Here is a 25,426-nt window from a genome sequence, read left to right as displayed (position 1 = left end):
TTTGTAGCCTATTTTTTTCATTTAATGTATCATGAGACTTTTTCACAGCATTAAAAATCCTTATGGAATGTTATGTCTACATGGTATTTGATTATATATGAATATATAATTTATTTAACCAGTCTCCCAAGTTATACTCTTTATACTGACATTTTTTCACCTGAATAGGCAACATCCTGTGGAAATGTAGGCTTATTTCCATGATCATCTCATTAGAATAAATGTCTAGAAGTCGAACTGCTGCACCAAAGGGTTTGCACATGTTTAAGGTTTCTGATGTGTATTGCCAAATTGCCCTCCAGGAGGCTGTACTAATTTCCATTCCCATCAACAGCGTATGAATGCTGCATGTTTCCACAAACCCTGCCGACTGTGGGTATTATTATACTTTTAAATCTATGCCAATGTCATAAGTTTAAAAATATATGCATGTAGATACGTATCTTGTTTTAATTTAGGGTGTATTTTAATTAGAAGTATAGTCTTAGTTTTGATGAGAAGGTTTGTGTAATCCTGACAACTGGTGGTAGAGCTTGGAATTGCGGGTGTAGAGTTAAAGTAGGAAATCACTAGCATTTGAGAGCTTTCTGATCCCAATTAGTCCAGGGACAGCAGACATCATGAAATCAACACGGTAGGGGAAAGTCTGAGCTCAGAACATTGTGAATCAAAGGTAGGAGCTGCAGAGGAGCCCTGAGAATGGCATTCTTGATTTTTGGATAGTAATCAGCATTTATGTTAACAAACTGATTTTGCCATCTCATAAATAGGAGGCTTGGCTCTATTCAACAAATCTTGATGGTTTCATGCCCTTGCTGAACACTGAGGTGGCACAGGATGGGTCAGACCCAGTCGCAGTCTTTGGAGAGCCATGTGGTGGGAGAGGAACTAACACAGCCAATTTGCCATGGATGGAGAATGAATGATTAGGGGCTCAATGTGATGTTCCTGGATGTTTCTTATTTATCACAACCCTTTTTTTCTTCTCCAAACTGTCAAAAAGTCTTTTTTTTTTTGTCTAAGATGGAAAGACTTGTCTCTCATGCCTACGTCTTGACTTTTGCACAGAAAATATTAGACTCATCATCTCCTATTTACAACATCAAAATCCTTACTTTTCTTCTTTTTTGGTATTTTTTACTTTCTTGACTCCTAACATTGGGCTTTAGTGACTTTCTGGTTTGTTTTACACCCTCAAATGGCAATTTAAACATTTCTTGCATTTTTTGAATACAGTGAAATGTGCTAGAAGGAGAGTAAAGCAGGGATGTGATGAGAGTGCCAGCTGGGTAGATGGACGGGTGTAATTTGGATTAAATAGTCAGGAGGCTCTTGGGAAAGATGACATTTAAGCTGAGACAAATGATGAAAAAGATACAGAAATCTAAGGGGGAGGTGTTCCCAGCAAAGGAAAAAGCAAGTGCACAGGGAACGAAGTTGGAGTAAGCTTTGTGTATCCAGGATACACTTGAGGCCAGCGTGGCAGGAGTAAGCAAGCAAGTGCCAGAGCAGTAGTAGAAGGTGAAACCAAAGAATTTTCCCTGGGCTGCAATGAGTAGAACCTTGTAGGCTGACCAAGGCAGGGGGCCAATGAAAGTTGGCTGTGTGTTTCTAGAAACCACTCGTCCCCCAGGGACAGCTGCCAAGGGGTCCGAGATTGACATTCACCCCTCCCAATGCTTCCATTGGGAACTGAGAAGAAAAGACTGTCAGCTCTCATCCCCCACAGCCCTCCCAACATGCCAGGGAAGTAAGTGTATGTATTGAGTGCCCGCTGGGTGCACATTGTATGTGTTGTCTCACCATGGGAGGCCAGTGGTCTCAGTCCTACTTGACAGATGAGGAAACCGAGCTCAGAGGGTGACAGGACTTAGCTGAGACACATGGCCTGCCTGCATGCCACAGCCTCAATTAGCACCCAGGCTGCAGGATTCTGCTGCATGACACCAACCAGCCAGCCTGTCAGTCAGCTGGTTGCAGCATTGAGGCCAGGGCTCAAGGACTGTCTGTGCACTGGCTGGAGGGGCCTTCTCTTCTCACCAACCAGAGAGACAGATATTTAGAGTGAATTTCCAGTTCTTTCCGCTCATCCCTGTTTTTATCCAGCCCTGGAGCTCTCTTCCTGTAGGCCGCATTCTACTCCTATTATCAAATTGCAAAGACCCTTTCCTGCTTTCCAAAGACAAAAAGCCAAGTCTAACTTAAATGAAGAAGTTCATTTCCTCATTTCACCTTCTCTCCTGTTCCTCATTCGTAGCCTTTATTAGAAATTAGGGAGAACAACACACACCTCATGATGAAATGTCCAATTCTGTTTCACTGGCCAGGGTCTTGTCCCTGTCAAGGAGCAGCTGACTGGAGCAGGGCACAGCCAGGGGACTGCCACTGGGTACCAGTGCAAGCACTGTTCTTTCCCTGCCCTTCTGGGCTTCTGTGTCTACATTTGCAAAGAGTTGAGACTTGACCTGGATGAAAATATTAGGAATCAGGTCTGTGCTGCACTTCACAGTTTCAAAGCACATCTCTGCCCTATACATTATGACCCGTGCCCACTTTGTGAATTGAGAAACTGAGGCATAGAATGGCCAGCTCTCACAGTGGTGAGCATGTCGGGCCTCGCTTCCACCTCTGAAGACTCACTTCATTGGGTCCTACCGTTTCTCACCATCATTCTACCTCACTTACCCCCGGAAGTACCTCAATTCTCTCATCTGCAGGTGGCACCAGTTCCAAAGGACTGTGTTAACTCAGGAAATCACTTAGCCTCTGTGCATCTTGTTTTCCCCATGCACAAAAGAGCTTGAGATCTCTATTCCACACATATTATTTGAGGGAAGGAGATAAGATCCGTAAGGCCCTTGGAACCACACATACCACTCAGCAATTGCCCATAAGTCCCCACTGATTTGGTCTCTGAGTTGCTTAAGCTGCCTTCCGGGCCTGGCCACCTCTGCTGCACTCTGACCACCCACCCAGCATGCTCACTGTCCCCCAGTCGAGCATGAAGTTCTCCCAGACAGAGATCTTTATGGTACACTGGGTAGGACTGTAATATATACAGACAAGGCTTCAGGCCCAGCTGAGGAAGGAGTGGCTGACTCTGCCTGGGGCCAGGGGAGGCCTCACAGAAGAGGGACTCTTGACGTGTGTCTTGAGGGATGAGTAGGAGTTTGGGAGAAGGACAAGGTGGGAAAACACTCCATGCAGCACAAACACAGGCATATGAACACAGCCTACAGGCCGGATAGGACAGGCAGAGCTCGATGTGGTACCATGTGTCTGGAGAAGGGAGGCAGGAAAAGGAAGGAAGCTGGTACTGAGGGGCCCAGAGGGTGAGGAGCCCCCCCACGCCCACCCAGCAGAAAAGCTTGAAGGCCACAGAAGCCCCTGAATGACTTGGACAGATCTATATATTGGAAAGGCCTTCCCTGGCCACAAGGCAGAGACAGGAGGATGGGGTGCAGGTAGGAGGTGGTGCAGTGACTTTCTGAGGAGCTCTTCATCGAGCATTGAGAGATCAGAGCTGGCAGGAGTTGTAGGCTGGCTGTGACCAGAACCAGAACTCCTCCTACAACACCTCCCAGGCCCCCAACGCACCGTGCACAGGGCCCACCTGACTAGCCTCATAGATTCTAGGGAGCAGGGGCTGCACGCTGTCTCCAGGGTCCCTCTTGGAAGCATCAACAGCCAAGGCCCCGGGAGCAGCAGGAGCTCTGGGCTGAGATATGGTCTGTGAGACAGGGCCTCAGCCTGGGACCAATTTTGAAATGAATAACACAGTGGGGCTGTTTGGAATTAATCAAGTGAACAACAAAAAAAGGGGGGGACCACGGAGCACCACACATTCAGATTATTTCTTGCACTCTCCTAGTTCAAAAACAGCTTTGATTGTAAAAATGTAATTAGTTAAATGATTCCTCTGTAATATCCCAAATTCATCTGTTTTTAGATTTCAACATCCTCATTTTCATCTGACCCCTGCAGTGCTGCGCCCCAGCCCCCCAGATTCCGGTGGAGTGGGGACGGGATGAAAGCAGACTTCCCAAGACCCCAATAATGGTCCCCAGATTTGGAACGTCAGGGAGATACAGCCGGGGCTGCAGGAAAGAGACAGCACTCCCCAGTGCCCCGAGACAGCACAAGGCAGGTGCTCCTTGAGTTAAGTGCCTTGTCTTGGTCCAGCACTGTGTCCCCTCTTTCCCCATGAGTGTCTCACATGGGGCAGCCAAGTGACAGGCGGCAGCCACACCCTGTCGGGGAGGCCTGAGCTTGGTTCCCAGATGCCTCTGCGGCCCTCTGCTTCTTTCTGGCAGCAGCTGGGGTGCCTCTTGTCTACATCTAGCTCTGGGAGATCACTTAGCAGGGGCAGCAGAGGAGGTTGGTCCTGTGCTTTGCTGGTCTGCCTGCAAAACCAGGCTGCTCCAGGGCTGGCTGCTGGCTGGCACCTGTTCCCACTTCCCCAGGCAGCAAAGCAGCCTCACAGCATCCTCACCCTGCTGCATGGAAGAACATGTTCACATGACTCCAGCAGCAGGAGCCCTTGAGACCGAAGGAGCCCCTCTCACCCAGCCCAGCATCCTGGCTAACCTCCTAGCCATGGCCAAGGGTAGGAATCAGCTGGGCCCTGCAGGTCAGGAGCGCCCTCTAGTGCTCTGAGGCAGGGTACCAGAGCCAGTGGGAAATTGGACATTCTTTCATAGAATCATTCCCTTGCCAGTTGGTTCATTCAAGTATTTATTGTGTTCTCACTACATACAAGACACTTTGACATTTGGGATACAGTAGGGAGAAATACGTCCAGGGGTCCCTTGGAGCCTGTGGTTGAGTGAGAGAGAGAATCAAAGCTCACTGTGCACTGAGGTCAGGGCCAGGAAGGTATAGGTTGTGTGAGCGCCTGTAACCCAGGCCTTGCTTGATGTGGGTCAGGAGCACCGCCCTGGGAAGGGAGGTGTGAGTTGAGGTTGGAATGCCTCCCATGCCTCTTCTGGCTCCAGTGGCACCTGGCACCCCCTTACCCACTGCCTTCAGGGCAAAACCATGTCCCCTGGTCTGGCATTCAAGGATGACCCCTCCTCCCAAGTCCCTCCTTCCGTATTCATAAGTCACCTCTCAGAAGCCTTCAGCACCAGTAGGTGCTGACAAGTGGGGACCTGCAGGGTGGACATCCAGGCAGAGGGTGCACCCAAGATGGGCCAGGCTGGTGAGGGTACAGGGAAGGGGGAGCAAGAGGCTGGTTGCCCTGGAGCATCCAGCCTTGTTGAGGCAGTTGGCTGCTTCCTATCTGCTCTGGGGCTCCCCACCCAGGCGAGCTGAGATCCCTCCCCTGGGCTGGAGCCTGAGGCCTCGTTTTCCTAGCCATGTAAAGGGTCTGGGCACAATTGAGCCAGGAGCCACAGAGTGTTGGGTCTGACCTGGGAAGTGCTGGGCATAAGCAAAAACTTTGCAAATCCATTGGTCTGCCTAAGAAGCAGTGAGTTCCTCATCACTGGAGGGGTGCAAACCAGGGCTGCACACCCACCCATCTGGAAGGGCGTCTGGGGAAAGATGGGCCCCAGTGGGTCATCTCCCATACTAAAGGGCCTCCCTTTTGGCCTATTCAAACCCAAATTCAATGGGACAGAATGGCACAAGCCCAGCTTAGAGGTCCTGGGGACAAGGCACTTCAAAGATTCACAGATGTCCCTCAGAGCACTGGAGCCTAGGGGATGGTGACTGTGGGGAGGAGAACAGAGCAATGAGTCAGTAACAGAAACTGTGGCAGGGCGAGGGGGGAATTAAGGAAGGTTTCTCAGAAGAGGTGACCCATGAGTCTGGAAGGAGGCACTTGGCATCCTTGAATGCCAGACCAGGGGATGTGGCTTTGCCCTGAAGGCTGTGGGTAAGGGGTGCCAGGTGCCACTGGAGCCAGAGGAGGCAAGGAAGGCAGGAAGCGCACGGGGTTTGAGCACACAATGCAGGCTGGTGTCCGTGCCGCTCTGGCTATGCCTGGCCTCTCCAAGCATCAGTTTTCTCATCTGTAAAATGGGGATGATAATGTTATCTGCCTTGAGAGCACTGTGGTCAGGGTCAGCAATGTCCAGGTAAAGCAAGAGTGAGTGTCACTTCAGCTCTACTCCATTTTGGGGTCCACTCACCCCAAAACTGACCCAACACAATGCACTTACTCATTCACCCCACCTTCCTCTGGCACCCGCTATGTGCTCCAGGGGAGCCATTCCATCTGCACCACACCCACTTTCTAGAGGAGGCCACGGGCTCCAGGGAAATTAAACAGCTCACTCCAAGGTCTGCGAAATGTCCCTGCTCCTTTGCTGTGCATGAAGAATGGGCATGTGTGGCAGGAAGCAGGGAGGCTGGTGGAGGTTGGCCTGGGAGGGAGGCCAAGTCCTGGGTGGGGGGTGAGAGGACTGGAGAAACGGTTTGGAGCTAGAATTGCAGGCTCACAGCTCACTGGTGCCTTACAGGGGCCGGCCAGGTGAGGAAATAGAGGAGGCTGGCTGGGTGCGGGAGAGCACAGAGAATGGTGGGGCCTGAGGCGGACTTGGGGGGCACCTGCCCCATCTATACAGAGTGCTGCAGTTCAGCCCATGCAGGGCAATCATCACCAAATCTTCCAAGATTTCAAGAGAAGCTAGAAATCCAAATTTTACACAAGCTCTTTGGATTCTTAAGGGTTCCAAACAATTCATTGCCAGTGTATGACAATCGTCCCACCTATGTTGTCTGTGGAAACCAAGCAGGACCCACCCCGCGGACCAAGGGCAGCTCCCACGAAGGTTGGGAAATCAAACCTGAGTGAGGTGCAGAGGAAGTAAGCAAGGGCCCCCAGCAGACCAAGGAGGGGACAGGAGGGCAGAGCAGGGGCTGGCCTGTCCCTGCTGATGGGCAGGGTAAGCAGAGTGCCCACAGCCTCAGCCTTTGCTGCCAGCTCTCTGGTTCACTCTGTCCCCTGGCGTCCAGGTAATGCTGGGTCTTAGCTGCCCCTCCTGAGCTGTGCTGTCCAGGCGGACCGCCCTCAGCACCCCGTCAAGCAGCATCTCAGTGATGCTGCCTCCATACCGGGGTTCAAGCCACACTGTGCCCATCACCCTCTGGTCAGCTGCTGCTCCATACTGCTAGATCTCCACTTCTTCCAAGGCTGCCGACAAAATGAGCTGAGGACAGGTGCCCCGGCCTGTCTGCTACCTCCAGTGCCTTTCGCCAGACCAGCCCCATGTGTCTGAGCTAGAGGTGGCTCAGGAAGACACAGCCCGACTCACACCCAGTGGGAGTCAACGCCCTTCACTCCCTCCCCTGCCCCCTCAACTAGGAACAATTTCTCCTGATACTTGATGGGGTAATCATGGTTCTCCCCTCCAGATATCAGTAACAGGCACATGTATAATTTCAGCAGGTATTTGGGGATCGGCTCAAAAGCATAGCACTGTAGACACCACCTCTCTAGCCATGATGTGTAATGTGGACTATACATGTATTGCTTCCAGCACACATGGCCTAGTCACTGAGTGTGCCTCCTCCCCAAGATAGAAGCCAGCTGGTTTCTCACAGAATTGTAGAACTGAAAGGGACCTGGGAGATTTTCTCGGCCAGGGGTCACAAACTCAGATGCCCCTACAGAGCTGCAGGTGATAGGGCAGCAGGCCATGTCTGAGACAGTAGGAAGGGGCAGGTCCCCAACCTTGATGCAAGCTCTTGGGACACCACCTGGCTAAATCCCCTACTGCTTGCTATGGGTTGGGATGCTAGGTGACTGAAGAGCCCACTCTGTAAAGTCCCCCAAATCCCAGGAAGAAGTTCTCTTAGAACAATGCTGTGCCACCATCGGGGCACGAGCTGCAGCAGGCTGGACCTGAGCACTGAGGGCCCTCTCTTCCCTTCCCCTGGAGCTAGGAATTCAAGTTTGGGAAATTGCTAAACCCCAGACAGTCTTGCTGCAGCCCATGTGTGTGCAAACAGCCTGGCCTGAGAAATCAGAACCATATGGTGCTGACCTGCCCTGAAGGGACTGCCCACCCACCCCTCGCCCGCTGGCCAGCCCTAATGAAGGCTGGGAGCCGGCTTAGGGAGCCTTCACACAGGAATGCGTGCTTCCCAGGCTGGAACCTCAGGCCCCGATGGCCTTGTAATTGGATGAATTGTCAACATCTGGGGCATAATTACTCAGTCCCGGACTGATAATCCTGGTAAGCCCCTCATCCAGGGGCCCTGTCCCGGTGCATTTCGAGGGCTCCATTCACTGACAGGAGCCGTCAGCATTAATTACAACCAGAAAGCAAGATAGTCACCCAGCTCCAGACAATTTGAGCACATACTCCTGTCTGCATCTAAACAAGGCCAGTTTGTTGATTTGGTTCAGTTCAACAGATGCTTGATCTGATCTTGGGGAGGGTTGGGCCACAATCAGGAAGACTGGCAGCCAACAGGCAGTGCTAAACTTTTCCTGGCGTGGAGTCAGCATGGGCTTTCATTGGCTGGTGAGCACCGAGATGCTCCAGGGATGGTGCCACCAGACGGTGGTCCCCTTATCCACCAGGGATATGTTCCAAGACCCCCAGTGTATGCCTGAAACTGCGGACAGTGCCAAACCCTACATCTACTGTTTTTTCCTATATATACATACCTATAATAAAGTTTAATTTATAAGTTAGGCACAATAAGAGATTAACAACAATAACTAATAATGAAATAGAACAATTATAAAAAATATGCCAGCATCACTACTCTTGCACTTTGGGGCCATTATTGAGTAAAATAAGGGTTACTTAAACACAAACACTGTGATCCTGCAACAGTCGGACAGTCCGTCTGTTAGTCAAGAGGGCTACTCGGTGACTAACTGGGGGGTAGCACTTACAGCGGGACGTGCTGGATGAAGGGATGAGTCACATTCCGAGTAGGACAGAGTCGGGCAGCGGGAGATTTCCTCACGCTATGCAGAATGGCACATAATTTAAAACTTAGGAATTATTTAGTTCAGGAATTTTTCGTTTAACATTTTAGGACCACAGGTAACTGAAACTGCAGAAAGTAAAACCACAGATAAGGGGACTATGATACTCCATATTCCAAAATTATTTCACCAAAAAGCCTCCCCTCTTTTGCTACACATGTTAGTATTTCTCAAAAGATGGCTCTGAGGAATGCTGCTTAGGAAATACACGATGTGGGGAGAAGGGGAGCAAATCCCCAAAGTGACAGAGTCAGCAAGTGGCACAGCCCATGTCCCACTGCCAGCCATTCGGCACATAAAGGTCACGCCCAGCACTGTCCCCCCAGGACCAATGCAGACCCAGTTCTGTGTTGGTTGCCTGTAGGGTCTCGTGTCTTGGGTTGGTCTGGGTGAGGAAGGAAACAAAGGAGACTGACTTGGGATCCAATTTGAACTCGTCGCTCAAGAGGAGACCTCTGTTTTACAGATGAGGAGACAGGCTCTGAGACACCCTGGTCCTTGAGCGAGGCAAGGGACTGAGCCAGCACTGGGGGGGGTCTGCCTGTCCGGTGCTCGTGAGACAGCTGGCTGCCTGGTCTGCTGCTCATGGGCTTTCTTTGCTTCTCACACATCCGGAAACATCCTGGAGCCCAGCTGATCTCCAGGGGGAAAGAGTGATTTAAAGCAGAACCAAAGCTTGTAAACAGCTGTGGGGTTTCGTGGAGGGCAGAAGGTGTTGAAAACCTCTAGTGGATTCCACAGCTTTGATCAGGCAGGGGAGGGAGCTGGCGGGTATTGAGTACCTACAGGCACAGAACCGTGGCATCCGTAGATGAGGAAGCTGAGGCTCCCAGAAGGGGTCTGAGCCTAGGCCTGGCAAGGAGCACGCCCTGCCCTTCGCTCCGTGAGTGGCTGGTTGGTGAGCTTGCTCTGAGCCCCTTTTCTTCTCACCCCTCTTGTGGGAGATGCAGGGAGAGGAGCAGCTGATGGTCAGCACCCCATTGGCTGGGGCAGGGGAGGACAGGAGAGACCCCTCACAAAGGCAAGCTCTACCCAAACAGGGGCTCTGCTTTTCCAGACTGCCCAGCCTCTCAGAACAGCCCCTATTGTGCTCAGAACCTGCTTGTCATGGGCTTGGACACTCAGCCTGAATCCTGCCCTGCCCTTCCTTTGTCCAGCCTGCCATACCCCACCCCTTCCCCATTTGTTCTTGGCTCCCTTCAGACCAGCCCTTCCTTGGGTTGTTGGTTCTCTCAAGAGCACCCAGAGCCCGTCTCAGCCCTTCCTCCAACCCATGGAAACACCTAGTTGCAGATCATCTACACAACATGGTACCTCTGTTGCTTTGCTAAGATTCAGCCAGGCCCTGAGACAGAGGGTGGGGGGTCCACTGAGGCTGGGAACACTGCCCTCATAGAGACCCACAAAGCAGAACATGGCTCAGATGAGGCTTGCAGGAAAGAGATCTGCTCCACAGAGTGTAACCCAGTGTTTCCCCAGGCAAGCCTGTTGCCCCCCTGCAGGACAGCATGCACCAGTTTGAGAAAGGCACTATATAGGATGAATGTGGCAGGGTCCTCTGGAGGTTCACAGCCCAGGACCCCCAGCCCAGAGGACAGGCCCAGCCTCCCCAAGGACAGGAAGGGAGGTCAGAATCATGTCCCCAAGCCGGGCAGGTGCATCTGACTCCAAAGCCAGGCTGTTTCTTTCTCTGCCCACCTTGGAGTCCAGTCCTCAGTGCCTTCCAGTGACCTCCCTCTATCCAGCAGCCTCTGCAAGGTCAGCCATTCACCCAGACAGAGAATTCAGGAGTCAGGGGACAGACTTCTGCCCAGGAGTCACCTCCATGGACCGAGGCCATGGCCGTATGTCAGCTCATCCCAGAGGCCACACACATGAAGCTTCTGTGCTTGCCATGGGAATCTGCTCTGCATCAGCTCCAGGCTTGGGTATCCCAGGGAACTGGAATCAACTTTCCTTCAGCCTCGCGGTGGCTGTTTCCAAGAGTGCTGCTCAAATAGCACCCCCGCCTGTACTTGCAAGCTACAAACTTTATTCAATTTTTTAAAACTCCAAGTCCTAAAAGCCACAAACTCTGTGATCACCAATATAAGCAGGACCCTCTGTGGAAAAATTGGTTTTCTGTTACTTTTGGGGCTTCTCAAAGACCCGAAAGAGGCCTTAGGGACCAAGGCTGTACCATCAATGACCCACCAGGGGCAATCTGAGAGTTGGCAGAGGGCAGCATGCAGCCCAGCAGACAAGAGGCTTGTGGTTGTCACTCTAAGGAAAGACACTACTCAGTGGAGATGTGTGCCCACGCCTGGGGCAGGGGGCTTTGGGCACCAGGACTAGAAGGTCTGGACGTCATCCTTCAGGAGTGAGGCTCCACAGAGGGCCTCAAGAAGGAGAGCAGTGCAGTCAGATTTGCATTCTAGAAAGTTCCCCAGGGCAGGGAGGGGCCATGAGATGATGCCCCAGCAATTTAGCTGCAGGGCTTACTGTGTCCTACCTCCCCACACATCAAGAAGAAAGAGCTTTATTTAGTTATAAACTGTACCTGACTCTCTTTAATTTTGTTTTGCATTGTGGTTTTATAATCCATGCCGATGTGTGGGGGTGGGAGTTGCACTGTATTTAGGCTCAGTTCAGCAGGACACACAGGTACACACTGGACCTGGGCACAGAGTTGGCACCAGCAGCCACACTGGAAGAGGTAGCTAGAGGCCAGCGGGCAGGCAATGTCCAGGGCAGTGTGAACAGGGACGATTCAAACAGGCATGCAAGGCTGAGCTGGAGGAGGAGAGAGTGTACAGGAAGCCAGACAAGGCCTTTGCAGGGGCTGACTACAGAGAGGATGTAGAACTGAGATCTGGTCCTGTGCTCTGGCCCTGGGTCTGTTACCAGCTGCATGACCTCAGGCAAGGGCTTCCTCTCACTGGGCCTCAGCTTCCCCCTCTGTAAGATGGGGATGATAGCACCTACCTTGCAAGGTGTTATGGTGATTAAGACTGAGTTTGGGGGCCTTGAAGAGCTCCCAGAAGAGACCCATGAGGGGACTGGGCCCTGTGTGTGTTGTGCCACTGAGAGGGCCGGGCCTCAGTGAGAAGTCCAGGGTAGGGACTCCCAGGGGACACAGCCCTGAGGAGGGGGGGGCCCTGTGGAGGGGGGCAGGAGGCCTTGGGCATGTGGACCCAGAGGTCAGGACAGCCGGGGGCTGGCAAGAGGAGCTCCCCCACCAAGCTGAGGCAGCTCTCAATGAGACTCAGATGATGAGGACCAGAACTGTGCCTGTGGCTGCTATTTGACCAGAACTCTGACCAGGAACCCCTGGGGTCTGGACCCCCAAAACTTTGGGATGGCCCTACTCCGCCTCTCCTGGGACCCCAGCTGCCCCCAGGCCATCACTCTGACTTCCAAACCCTCAGCTGACCATGAGGCTAGCAGTGGAAGCACTTAGACGCCAATTTTCAGAATTCCCCTGGTTTCCTGCTGCAAGCAAGGCCCTGGCCTTGAGTCCTCCATGGAGTGGCCGGCCTCACATGACGAGAATTGGCGGATGGGCTGTCTCCACTCTGGGCAGTCTGGAGGTCAAGCAGAGAAACACACAGTTTACCTCTGGACCCAGCAGGCGGGGTGGCCAACTTCCAGGCTGTGTCCAGAGCCATGAAAGGAGAGATCAGCTCTGCCGGGGGCCAGGAAAGTCTTCCTGGAGCAGGAGACTATCTCCAAGGATGAATAGACTCTCACCAGATGGAGAAGACAGGGAAGAGCAGTCCAAGCAGAGGGGACAGTCCAAGCAAAGGCACGAAGATGGGAAAAAAAACAGAGAGCTCAGGAAGTGACAAGAATACATAGTGACCAAATGCAGAGGCTGGGCCTGGCCACGAAGGACCCCAGTGCTTGGCTTGGGAGTCCATTGTTAGCCAGTTGAACCACAGAGAGTGACAGGCACAAACCCATGCTGTGAGAGAGGCTGCAGGCTAGGGGTTGATGAGAGATGCTGAAGCCTGAGCTGCCCCTCTGCTCCTCGGTGCCCTGAGGGTCCCTTCTCCCTGCCTCTGCTGGGCTGTTCTCTCTGCCTGCATGTCCCCCCCCCCCCCCCGCTCGCACGCGCGCGCGCGCGCACACACACACACACACACACACACACTAGATTCAAATCCCCAAGTGTTGCTCTCTCAACGTAGCACTCCCTACTCTTTTCCAGTCCTCCCCACAGTGGGACATGCTCTCTCCCAGCTGTGAACTGACAGAACTCTATCTGTCCCGCCTTTCCCCTTTCTACATTGTATGCCTGTGTACTCCTATTTGCACATGTCTTCTCTTTCTTGCTCTATATATCTCCTTTGTCTGACTCAGCATGCATTTCCGAGGCACATGCTTCGTGCCAGGCCTCATCTTAACACTGGAGACACAGGAGGTCAGACCCTCTACCTGACTTTACTGGGGAAGACTTGAGTAGACCACATGTTAACAATATGTCGTGTCACCTGCAACAGTTAGGATATGTACTGGGAACAGGGACAGATGGCCTGATTCTGGGAAGTAGAAAAGCCTGGTGGGCTTCATAGAAGACTAGGTAACTGAGCTGAAGATGTACAAAGGAGGGAAGAGTGTGCCAGGCAGGTGGAGGGTGTGTGTGCAAAGGCTCAGAAGTGTGGAGCTGCATGCAGCATTGCTGGGGTCAAGGGTGAAGTGAGTATGGGGATGAGGGGACAGTTGTGGGGAGGAGGACGGGATGGCGGAGACCAGATGGCCCTGGTCCACAGTATCCCTGCCTGCTGGATTCCTCCACAGCCCCACATGGACAGGGAGCTCAGCGAGGCTTTGTGGAGTGGGTTGGTGGGTGGACAGGTGGAGGGGTGCCCAGTAAGAGGCTGCTGTGCAGATGTCGCTGGCACCCTGCAGACTCCACAGAAGCCCTGGATGTCCCCAAGATGCCCCAGCTCTCACAACCCGTCCTTGTGTTGTTTGGCTTCTCTCAGCCTTTGCTTTTGCCTGCAAAGTCCACAGCAATGCAGGAACAACTGACAAAAGCTCAACTGAAGCTGACTTGAGGGAAAAACAAAAGTATTAGTTCACAAACTGAAGCAGGAAGGGGAAGTTTCAGCTTCAGGCCCTCAGCCCTGTCTTTCTCTGTCTCTCAGCTCTGCTTTCCTCTCTGTTGGCTCTTTCTCAAGCCACATGGTGGCCCTGGGAGCTCCAGACATGGTCCCATCAGGAGAAAAGGGCTCTCTTTCCCCTAAAGCACCACCATTCAAAGTCCCAGGCAGGCGCTTAGGGCCTGACTTGGGTCCCAGCCTCATCCCTGAGCCCATCGCCCTGGCCAAGCGAATGCAGTCACCTGCCCACCCCAGCAGCCTGCCCAAACCCCATGGGTTGAGATGGGGGTGGTCACTACAGAAGAACTGGGACACTGTTGTCAGAGGAAGGGATTCTAAGCAGCAGACAAACACAGATGCCCCCTCCTCAGTCCACATGAAATGCACCCAGACCGCTGGGCTCAGGACAGGCTTTGTTTTCTTGTCACTGAATAATGCATCTGGGTCATAAGACAAGAAATTCTTTCCTGTGTGTAAACGTTGTTCTCTCTCTCTCATTTTCCAGGGCCCACTGGGTCTGGATGGCAAGCCTGTAAGTGACAAGAGGGCAATTCTGGGGGTCCTGGGATGGAGCTGCTGTGGGCGAGGGGCGGGCAGTGACCATGGGGTACCAGAGGGAAGGGGCGACTGGGAACTTGGTTCAGCACAGAGAGAAGCCCTTTGCACGTCAGGCTTGAGTTCAAATCCAGCTCCAGCACCTGCTGACTGTGCAGCCTCCTAGCCTGAGGCTTCTTATCTGTCACATGGTTGCATTAGCTCCTGCCTCACAGGGATGCAGTGGGGTGACAGAGAACTGTGGCCAGCACAGTCCCTAGTGTCTCCTCAGCCCTCAAAGCATGCAAGCCCCTCCCAACAGCCTCCAGACACGGAGCCTGCAATACATTCTTGAGACTTCCATGGTGGGCATCAGGCTGAGGAGTTCTCAACACCTGGTCTAGGAGCCCATAGTCCACGGGCATCCTCAACAGATGACCAAAATGCACAAAGAAACATAAGCACAATCAAACAATTGAATATGGGTGGACAGTTGGATGGATGGATGGATGGATGGGTGGATGGAAGGGTGGACAGATGGATGGTCAAATGAGGTAATGAATCAATATTTGTACAGACAGTTGGATGCATGGAAGAGTGGGTGAGTTAGTCAGTGCATAAATGCATTATGATTGACCAAACAAGTGAAGAAATGAATGACTTGACAAATCAAATTGTTAAAGGGGAGAAGCAAAGAACCAATTGCACAGGTGGACAATTTGTTGAATGAATGAACAAGTGAATACATTACCGGCTGAAGGGATGATGCATGGTTTGGAGAGGAGTGGCGGCCAGTGAGCAGGTCAGTTCCTGACCAAGGGTATCAGCCCTAAGCTGGTGTGCCCCAGTCTGGTACCCTGCCTGGGTAATCTGATCCTCACAGTCAGTGCCTTGCAGCCTGACCTTTTCCCCTAGAAGTCCTGGTAACTTGGCAGGATTGAAAGAGACACATTTTCCTGTAGCCAGAGAGCAATGGCAGCCACCATGGCCTGCGTGAAACCACCCCCACACTCACAAGGATGGATGGATGGATGGATGGATGGATGGATGGATGGAGGGATGGAGGGATGGACAGATGACTGATCCAACCAAGGAGGGATGGACAGAGCTCAGACTCCAAGGGGCTACTGCCCTTGAAGGAGAGAATGCTTCTGGAGACAGGATCTCTGTCCACCTCCCACATTGCAGACTCCAGATAGACAGCTCAGGGGCAGTGGTCTCCTCTCCAGGCACAGGTGGGTGCTCAGCAGTCAGGGGCTGTGCTCTCTGGTAGGAGTGACTAGTGCATGTGCCCCTCTCCCTGCTGAGAGGATGCCACTGGGCCCTTGCTGGTGACCCCCAAATTCCCCATCTTCCTCATGCTGAGGATCTAGGTTTGGGGTTTCCTCGGGCCAGCAAGGACAGACGGTCTGCGTGTAATTTTCCACTCAACTGCCCACTGCTCTTCTCAGCATCGCAGGCCTTTCTGTCCTAAAGCCATAGGGAAGGCAAGAGGGGGCCAGCCTCTTCCTCCTCACTCACACCTGTCCTTTCTCCACCTTCCTTCTCTAGGGACTTCCGGGCCCCAAAGGGGAAAAGGTAAGTGATTCTGGAGTCTGTTTGTATGCAGAAGGCTGACGGAGGATGCCAAATACCTGCTTCCAAACCCCCAGTTCCTGAGTGTGCTTGAGCAAGACACAGCGCCTCCTAGAGCCTCAGTTTCCCCATCTATAATGTGGGGACAGTAGTGCCTACCTCCTAAAATGGTTTACAAGGCTTGCTTTTGACAATATAACATGCCCAGAGGGTTGAATCTGAGTTCTTCTGGCACCAGAGAGTAACAAAACTCAAAGGCACAGTCTACCGGAATGACAAGTTTCCAAAGTCAGTAATCATGAAAAGGGGGTGCAGGAGAGCTTGGGTAATTGAACGGTGGCTGTTAATGGTCTTCTCTGTGGGGAGGGCCTCCAGGAAAACAGATGGCATAGCGCTGTCTTGTGAGAAAGGTTTCCCCGGCATTTGGCACTTAGATCACAGGTAGCCCCCTGGAGAGCTGGGACCACCAAGCGAAGAGAGCAGAAGAGACCCATGTGTCCCACGGTGGGATCAGGGGAGGGAGGGACCAGAGGAAACTTAGGTGGGCAGGGCTGACTGGGTGCTTTCAGGGAAGGGCTGGGCATGGCTGGGGCACATCCACCCCCAACCCAGAATTTGGACATGGAGAAGTGAGAACTGCTGATGGTGGACCCCACTATGATGTGGCCACTTAGGTAAGGGGGCAAGTCAGGGCTCCAGTGCACCACCAGGACTGAGGAAGAAGCTATGGGAAGGCACACAATTTGGAGCTCAGAGCCTCAGCTTTGCATTTGGGTTCCACCACCAACTGTATGGCATTGAGCCCGTTGCCCGGCTCTGTGGGACTCAGTTTCCCGATCTGTAAATTAAAACCAATCTCACAGAGCCATGGGAAAGATTGCCTGATGTCATGGCCTGAATGTTCTTTGCCGATGATGAGCAGTTTGTATGTGTTGTGATTACCTTCTCGCAGGTTCAGCCGATGCCAAGTTGTAGAAACGATTCCAGCAGGGGCTTTGAAACCAGAGAGAAACTGGTGTCTTGGTATCCATTGCTGCATAACGCATAGCACCAAAACTTCGTGGCTTAAAACAACAATTAATCATTATCATACCTTGGAGAGGACACAATGAGAGGAGCTGTCTCTGCTCCACTATGTCTGGAGCCTCGAACAGCTGGCTGGACACTGGCCATAGATAAGGGAACATCTGGTTTCAAGCCCTGGATCTGGTAGATGTATGACCTTAGGCAGGTTATTTGGCTTCTCTGTGCCTCTGTTTCCTCACTGAAAATGGAGATAAAAATAGAGCCTGCCTGTTATTTTTGTCAGAATTGTCAGACCATGCATGTGCAGCACTGAGCACAGAGTAAGTGCTCCGTTGGAAATGCAAAGAAATAATGAGAGCAGTGGTGATGTATCTCCCTGTTTTTTGCTCCTAGGGTGCCCCAGGAGACTTTGGCCCCCGGGTAAGAACTGAGCATGACCTCCCTCACCCACCCACATGGTTTGTTTTATATTATGATAAGGCATATCTAGCATTTCTTCTGGGCCCCAGCTCCCTATAGCTTATCACAGAAAGGCAGTGAGGAAGCCCCTCACCCCACCCACGGCCACAACGTGGAAGCCCCCAGGGGCCTTGGTCTTGCTGAGGTTGCCACCCCCTGCACAGATGGAGAGTCTCTGGCAGATGTCCCGGTCCCCATGTTTATCACTGTGGATGACTGGACAATGGGCTGGCACTTGCCCCAGACCGGACACTGACCTTCCTCAGGGAAACTAGCACTCCAGAAAGAGGGAAGTCTCTGGGCTCAGCAAACCCGACCCCAAAGCTCGACTCTACCACTTACCAGCCAAGTGACGTTGAACAAGTCACTTTCCTCTCTGAGACTCAGGTTCTTCAACTGTGAATAGGGGTGACAGCCCCTACCCCAAGTGGTTGTTGTGAAGATTCACTGCAATTGTAAAAGTCAGCACCCAGGAGCAAGTGTAGGAACGGTAGCCCAGAGTCTCCTCCAAGCCCACCCCTGCCCCTCAGTGTCCCTTGGGCCCAGGAACTCAGAAGTGCCACATACTGAGCCTAGGGACTCCTCAATAGAGACTGAAGCAGAGTGGAGACCTCAGGTGTGGGCCCTGAAGCAGGTGTCAGCAGAGGGTCCCTTCAGTAGCCCTAGACAAGTGCCTTGCAGTTCCAGCATGGCCCAGGTAGGAAGCAGAGGGAGCCCTGACCGCATCAGTGCCCAGAGAAAGGCGGGACAGTGGCGTACGCCCGGTTGTTTGTGAGAAGGTTGTGGGGTGGAACTTGTAGCCAGTGGGCCAGTCACCCATGGCAAGCCCGTGGGAATGAGATGGTGAATGCGGGAGCCGCTTGAGCCCAGAAGAGGGTGCTCCATACAGGGGAATGAGAAGGAAATGGGGGGGGCACAGTGTGAAAGGCAGGAGTCTTGTGGTTAGGCTGGGCTGGGCCCCAGCTCTGCAAGTTCATGGCAGTGAGCACGAGGTGGGAGCAGGGAAGTGGCTGGCCAGGCTAAGCCCAACAGACAGAGCTGTTCTGTGCCGAGCCTGTGATGGGAGGGCAGGGGCAGGGCCACAGCTGGTGAGATTGCTCTGAAGTTTAAGAAAGGGCGCTCGTGTTGAGTTTTGTGTCTGCTGAAAAAAATCTTTTTGCTTGCTTTCTGGTAGATGTATGGAAGCTGATCTTCCAGACGGCATGCCCACTCCTCAACAGATTAGAATTCCCTAGCTCAGGAGGTCATAGAAGAGCAGATCTCCTCCCAAGCCCCTCACCCTCTTCATGGATGGCCTCCCTATTGTCCCCACGTTGCGGTCATCTGTGAAACCACTTCCGCTTCCATCCCCAAAGTTTAGCAGCTTAAAACTACAATTTATCATTCTATCTCACGGTCCCCTGGGTTGGCTGAGGTCTCTTGTGTTGCAGGCAGAGGCAGCTGGGCCTGGAGTCCAAGATGATAGCTCCCTACATAGCCACAGTTGATGTGGCTATGGCTGGTGGCTCACCTGGGGAGTGCCCACGTGTGGCTCTCCACGTGGCTGAGGTGTCTTCCAACGTGGCAGCTGGTCTCCTTAGAGGGACTTCCCAAAAGCACCATTCCAAGAGGCAGGAAGTGGGAGCTGCCAGGCCTGTTAAGAGCTAGACCCACAATGGACACGGCATCATTCCTGTGGCATTCAATTGGTCAGCTCAGTCACAGGGTCTAACCAGAGTCAAAGAGGGTAGGGAACTAGAGCCTAGCTGTTGATGGGGAGTGGCAAGGTCACATGGAGCCAGCATAGAGGCCATCTTTGGGGAAGGCAGTCTGCACGCCAGTCACCAAACTGCCTACCTCTGGGCTGGGTTAGGTGGACTGGCCTCCAGGAATAGTCTGTGGTTTTTGAAATCCCCCTCCTGCCTTTCTGACCACACAACCTGTTTGCTGACTAGATGGTTTTCCCATGGCTCAATCCGGGCTTCATAAGTAGAGACCATCATGCATACAATCTCCGCGTCCTCAAGGTAGACGGCTGAGTGGGGGGCTTGGGCCTGCTGGCTTGCTGTGCTCCCCGCAGCTCACCCCATGTTTCCAGGGTTCGACCTCAGCCATCCAATCCCTGAGGGAGAAGGGGGCAGCCTGGCCGGGGAAGAACCCAAGTACCTCTCGTAGGACCTGCTCAAGTGTCTAAATCCGTGTTCCACCTTAATAAGGAGAGTACAGGCCAGTGGTTCCCAACCTGAGGCCCTGAGCTATAAAAGGAGCAGCAGGAAAGAGGGGGAGGGAGTCTGCAAATTGTAATTGATTCAGCCCAAAACGAAATAGAAATTACCCGCCACCATCACCACCCGCAACTGGGTGACCTAACCAAACTGTTAGTTTTCTTTCCTTTTGGCTGGAGTTACAACCTTTTGATCAGGACCACGGCCAGGACAGACTAATCAGAAGATCTAAGTGGCGGACACTGAGAGCATTCATTAATTTTTTAATTGGTAAAACAAGTGCATTATGTGTTAAATGCAATTTACTTGAGAGGTGAGCTTTTACATTATCATGAGGGGTCCATGGAAGAAAAACAGTGCCTAAAAGAGACCACTTGCCTTGATGGTCAGAGGAGGCTCAGCCTTGCCTAGCTCTGTAACCCTGGGTAGATGATTACCCTCTCTGACCCCCAACCACTTTATCTGTAAAATGGGTCAATAACAGTGCTCTGGCTAGCTCATCACGAGGACTGAATAAGATAACCTCCAGGAAGTCATCGCTTGCTCAGGGATGAGGACACAGAAGGCTTCTTCCCTTCTTGGTTACAAGAAAGTTGGGAGCTACTGGCACCATGACCCAGGCATGGCAATTACTGTGGCCTGTGCCGGTGCTGGGCAGGCCCTGCTGGGGCAGCAGGATGGTGCTGGTCACCCTGTGGTCTTCTCTTCTTGCAGGTTGGGCCATGAGGTGAGGGCTCTGGCTGCCTGAGGTCGAACCCATTACTAACATTGAGTTCAAAAGTTGGGGCTTGGGTTCTGCATGAGAGAGACTGTGTTGCCCTTCATCACCTTTTTTTTTAACTTTTTTTTTTTAAAGATGACCGGTAAAGGAATCTTAACCCTTGACTTGGTGTTGTCAGCACCAGGCTCTCCCAAGTGAGCTAACCGGCCATCCCTATATAGGGATCTGAACCCGTGCCCTTGGTGTTATCAGCACCGCACTCTCCCAAGTGAGCCACAGGCTGGCCCTTTTAACTTTTTATTTTGAGATAATTGCGGATTCACATGCAATTGTAATAAATAGTACCCTGTGTACCCTTCATCCAGTTTCCCTCAGTGGTGATATCTTACATCACTGTAGTACAATTTCCAACCAGGAAATTGACATTGATACAATCCACCAATCTTACTCAGACTTCCCCCATTTTACACACACTCATCTGTGTGTGTGTTTAGTTCTTTGCAGTTTCATCACACTTGTAGTTTCATGTAACCACTACATGAAAGATCCCTCATATATATAGCTACAATCCCCTCCATCCCCCTATCCCTAACACCTGGCAACCATTAGTCTGTTCTCCCTCTCTATAATTTTGCCACTTCAAGAATGTTATGTAGTTGTAATCATACAGTATTAACCTTTTGAGACTGGTTTTTCACTCAGCATAATTCCCTTGAGATGCATCCAAGCTGTTGCATGTGCCAGCAGTTCATTCCTCTTTTATTTATTTAGTAGTGTTCCATGATATGGATGTACTGCAGCTGATTTACCATTCACCTATGGAGGACATTTGGATTGTTTCCAGTTTGGGGCTATTACTAGTAAAGCAGCTATGAACATTTGTGTACAGGTTTTTGTCTGAACATAAGTTTTTGTTTCTCTGACACAAATGCCCAAGAGTACACCTCCTTCACTTTTAATGAAGCAGGAGTTGACCAACAAGGAAGGTCTTTCTGGAGACACTCAGTCCCCTTTCTGGAAAGAAGGGGCTGGTCAGGCACGTGTCCCTCCTTCCTCATCGGTGTGAATCTTCTCTCACCTCAACACCATATCTGGGCTTCAGGTGCTGGAGAGGTGGCACATTTCCTTGGACTGTAAATGGTTCTGTTGGGCCTCTCCGAGAACTGACAGGAGGCCCAATAGTAAAGCCCTTCCCTCTGAGCCTACCCCATGGGTGGGGGAAGGAGAAGGCACGGGGCTGCCCTTCGGAAGGAGCCTCTCTCTGGAGGCTGGAAGCCCTTCCCCTCACCCTCAGAGTCATGCCAAGACCCCTCTCTTTCAGGGAGACCAAGGGCAAGATGGAGCTGCTGGGCCTCCAGGGCCCCCTGGACCCCCGGGGGCCCGGGGCCCTCCTGGCGACACTGGAAAAGATGGCCCCAGGGGAGCTCAAGGCCCAGTGGTAAGAGTGGACATGGAGTTAGACCACCCAGGACCTGGTCCTGTATCGACCAAAACCCCCAACCCTGAGCCCAGAGCCAGCCCAGCCCCAGCCCTTTCCCTAATGCAGACCCAACACCAACCTTAACCCCAGTCCAGACAATGAACCTTGGCCTGACCTTAACTCCAACACAGATCCAACCCCAACCCCAATCAGATCTTGTCCCTGACCCTAGACCCAAACCAACCCTTACGCTAACCCCAACCCAGACTCTTACCTCAACCAAGCCTTAAACCTCACTAATCAGATCCCTAACCCCACTCAAGACCTTGACCCCAAATTCATTCCCAAATCCTGATCCACGCCCCCAATTCAGACTATTATCCAGACCCTAACATTGACTCCTATAGATTCTGACCCTGACTCCAAACCCACCTCACCCCAATACTCTAACCCCAAATAGACCCATAGACCCTAACCCTGACCTTAGTTGAGTCTCATTCCCAATTTGGACCCCAACCCACATCCTGAGACCCATATGTGGATGCTTTCTCTGCAGATCTTTACCAACTCCTATTCCTCTCTCTCTTCCCACCCCGGTGCTAACTAGCTATCCTTGGTTTTCCTTCCGTATTCCTAAACCAAACCATGGAGGCCAGAACTCATTCTATATCTCTGTCCCTAACCCAGGGACTCCTACCTGTCCTTCTCCTCCAATGCAGAGCCCACACCTCCACCAAACTGCCACCAGAGTCCCCTCTCAGAGCAGCTACTCATTTGGGTCATTTGTCATATTGGGCACATAACTCCCTGAGCTTCAACTTTCTCATCTGTGAAATGGGGACAATGATACGCCCTTTTCAGGTTTTGCACCCCAGCCCAGGGTCTGGCGTGAAATTTGGGCTCAGTTAAATGTGACATCTCTGCATCCCTCATTGCTATGCTCTCGTGCCTCTTCAGGGTCCCAAAGGAGAGCGTGGACAAGACGGCGAGATGGTCAGTATCCAGGGCATTTCAGAAACCCAGAAGCCCCTTTCCTACCCACACAGAGGACACCAGGATTGCGTGGGCATGAGAGCATGCATGAGTGTATGCGCGCCTGCACCCTGTGCTCCTGCTCCTCCTCCAGCGGTAGGGAAATGGACGGGCAAGTCTTCCAGCCCAGGCAGAATTCTAATAGCCCCACATTCCTGTGTGGGAGGCTGCCGGCCACTTGTCACCATTTGAGCCCCAGTGCAGAAGCTGTCCAAGGCACAAGGAGACAGGCCTGGAACTGGGCAGAACAACCCCGGTCCTAGCGACAGCCTGCTTCTATGGGATTTGAAGTCGCCCTTTATTAAGCGAGCATGATGAGGAAGACAGACCCAGGAGCAGCCTCCAGTATGATGTTTAATACCTGCTCTTCCCTTGTTCCAGGGCCCAAGGGGACCCCCAGGGCCCAAGGTGAGTTCTCACTCCCCCCACCCTCCCCAGGCCTGGGGACGGGCTCCCTCTCCACCCCCACCCCGCCCCCATTGAAGCTAAGGCAGCGGGGTTAGGAGACCAAATTCCAGGACCATGGGCAAGTTACTGCATCCCTGTAGGCCTCAGTTTACTCATCTGTTAAAAGGGGGCATGATAAACCTTTCCTGCCTTCTTCATACTGAGTTGTGAGGGTTGAATAATAAAACATGTTAGTTTTTTGAGTTTTAATAGACTTTATTTTTAGAGCATTTTTAGATTCACAACAAAATTGATCAAAAAGTGCAGAGTTCCCATTTGTCCCCTGCCCACATACATGCATAGGCTTTCCCACTACCAACATTCCCTACCAGAGTGGTACGTTTGTTACAATCCATGAAGCTGCATTGACATATCATTATAACCAACCTAAAGTCCGTAGTGTATGTTAGGGTTCACTCCTCGTGTTGTACATTCTGCCGCCTTGGACAAATGTATACATCAACACGTACCCGCCTTTATAGTATCATACAGAGTAATTTCACTGCCCTAGGATTTTTTTTTTTTTTTAAAGATGACCAGTAAGGGGATCTTAACCCTTGACTTAGTGTTGTCAGCACCACGCTCTGCCAAGTGAGCTAACCGGCCGTCCCTATGTAGGATCCGAACCCATGGCCTTGACGTTATCAGCACCGCACTCTCCCTAGTAAGCACGGGCCAGCCCTCACTGCCCTAGAAATTAACTGTGCTCCGCCTATTCACCCTTCCCTCGCCACTGTCAACCACTGATCTTTTTACTGTCTCCATAGTTTTGCCTTTTCCAGAATGTCATATGTTTGGAATCATATACTATGTAGCCTTTTCAGATTGGCTTCTTTCACTTAGTGATAGGCATTTAAGTTGCTCCACATTTTCATGGCTTGATAGCTCATTTATTTTTAGTGCTGATGTACCACAGCCTGTATACTCATTCACCTGCTGAAGGATTTCTTGGTTGCTTCCAAGTTTTTGCAATTATGAAGAAAGCTGCTATTGACATCCATGTGTAGGTTTTTGTGGGGACATAAGTTTTCGGCCACGTTAGCTTTTAAAGTGCTCTCCAGATGCCAGCTCTCTGTTTTCTTCCCTCCTTGGGCCGTGCCTGGGGCATGGGAAGGAAGGCTGTGGTCCTCCTCGGCTCCGCAGGACAAGGCTGGGAAGAGAGCTCCGCTTAGCGAGTGCCAGCCGCCAGCTGAGGGCCCTCAGTGCGTTCTCTCTGGTCCTCACGTCACCCCTCTGAGCCTAGGGAGTCACCCCCCACTTTTCAAGAGCAGTAACTTGCCCAGGGTCATTGAGCTTGGAGTGAACAGCTCAGGAGCAGAATCCAAGACCCTCAGCCCCACCGTCCACGTGCACCCCTCTGAGGGACTGGAGTGTCTCTGGGCTGGCCCTGGGCATGAGTTATCAGAGCCACTTCTGCCAAAAGAACAAGAGGCTGGTGTCCAGGCCACACTCCTATGGCTCTGGCCTCTCTCTTGCACCCCATCATCTCCCCCAGGGTGAACCTGGCATTCCTGGAAAGAAAGTGAGGGGCCCGTGGAGGAGCCTCTGAGCCGAGTGTCAGGAAGTAGCTGGAGAGAAGGGCAGGGGCTGGGGCTGCGGATGCGGAGGGGCCGCCCCATAGGGAAGGCACCCTCTCACCAGACCTGAGTCCTCACTGTGGGTGGCTGCCCCATCCCATGTCTGAGTGAGGCCAGAGTCTCATTCATGTGCTTACTCACCACTCACATGTTCCCTTCTTCAAACACATCAAATGTGTGCCCCCTTCAGGGCCTGGGACAGTGGTTCTCAAAGTGTGGTCCTGGGACCAGCAGTATCAGCCTCACCCAGGGGCTTGTTAGAAAGCAAAGTCTGTGGCCGGCCCGTGGCTCACTCGGGAGAGTGTGGTGCTGACAACACCAAGGCCAAGGGTTCGGATCCCTATATAGAGATGGCCGGTTGCTCACTTGGGAGAGCGTGGTGCTTACAACACCAAGT

The 25,426-nt window shown here is 52.2% G+C and overlaps 1 protein-coding gene across 1 annotated transcript in view; it reads left to right on the top strand.

Moving 5' to 3' along the window:
- The window catches only part of COL23A1 (collagen type XXIII alpha 1 chain), a 346,587-nt gene that overhangs the window by 306,865 nt on the left and 14,296 nt on the right, over positions 1 to 25,426 (top strand). Inside the window, exons 6-12 of the mRNA XM_063087529.1 lie at positions 14,540 to 14,566; positions 16,120 to 16,146; positions 17,563 to 17,589; positions 21,875 to 21,991; positions 22,931 to 22,966; positions 23,387 to 23,413; positions 24,948 to 24,974. Of these exons, the coding sequence (XP_062943599.1) occupies positions 14,540 to 14,566; positions 16,120 to 16,146; positions 17,563 to 17,589; positions 21,875 to 21,991; positions 22,931 to 22,966; positions 23,387 to 23,413; positions 24,948 to 24,974 (288 nt within the window). The remainder of the gene's footprint in view (positions 1 to 14,539; positions 14,567 to 16,119; positions 16,147 to 17,562; positions 17,590 to 21,874; positions 21,992 to 22,930; positions 22,967 to 23,386; positions 23,414 to 24,947; positions 24,975 to 25,426) is intronic.

Source organism: Cynocephalus volans, chromosome 2 (assembly GCF_027409185.1).
Source record: "Cynocephalus volans isolate mCynVol1 chromosome 2, mCynVol1.pri, whole genome shotgun sequence".
Taxonomy (NCBI): domain Eukaryota; kingdom Metazoa; phylum Chordata; class Mammalia; order Dermoptera; family Cynocephalidae; genus Cynocephalus; species Cynocephalus volans.
The sequence above is the reverse complement of the archived record's forward strand: the minus strand, read 5'-3'. Positions and strand labels throughout refer to the sequence as shown.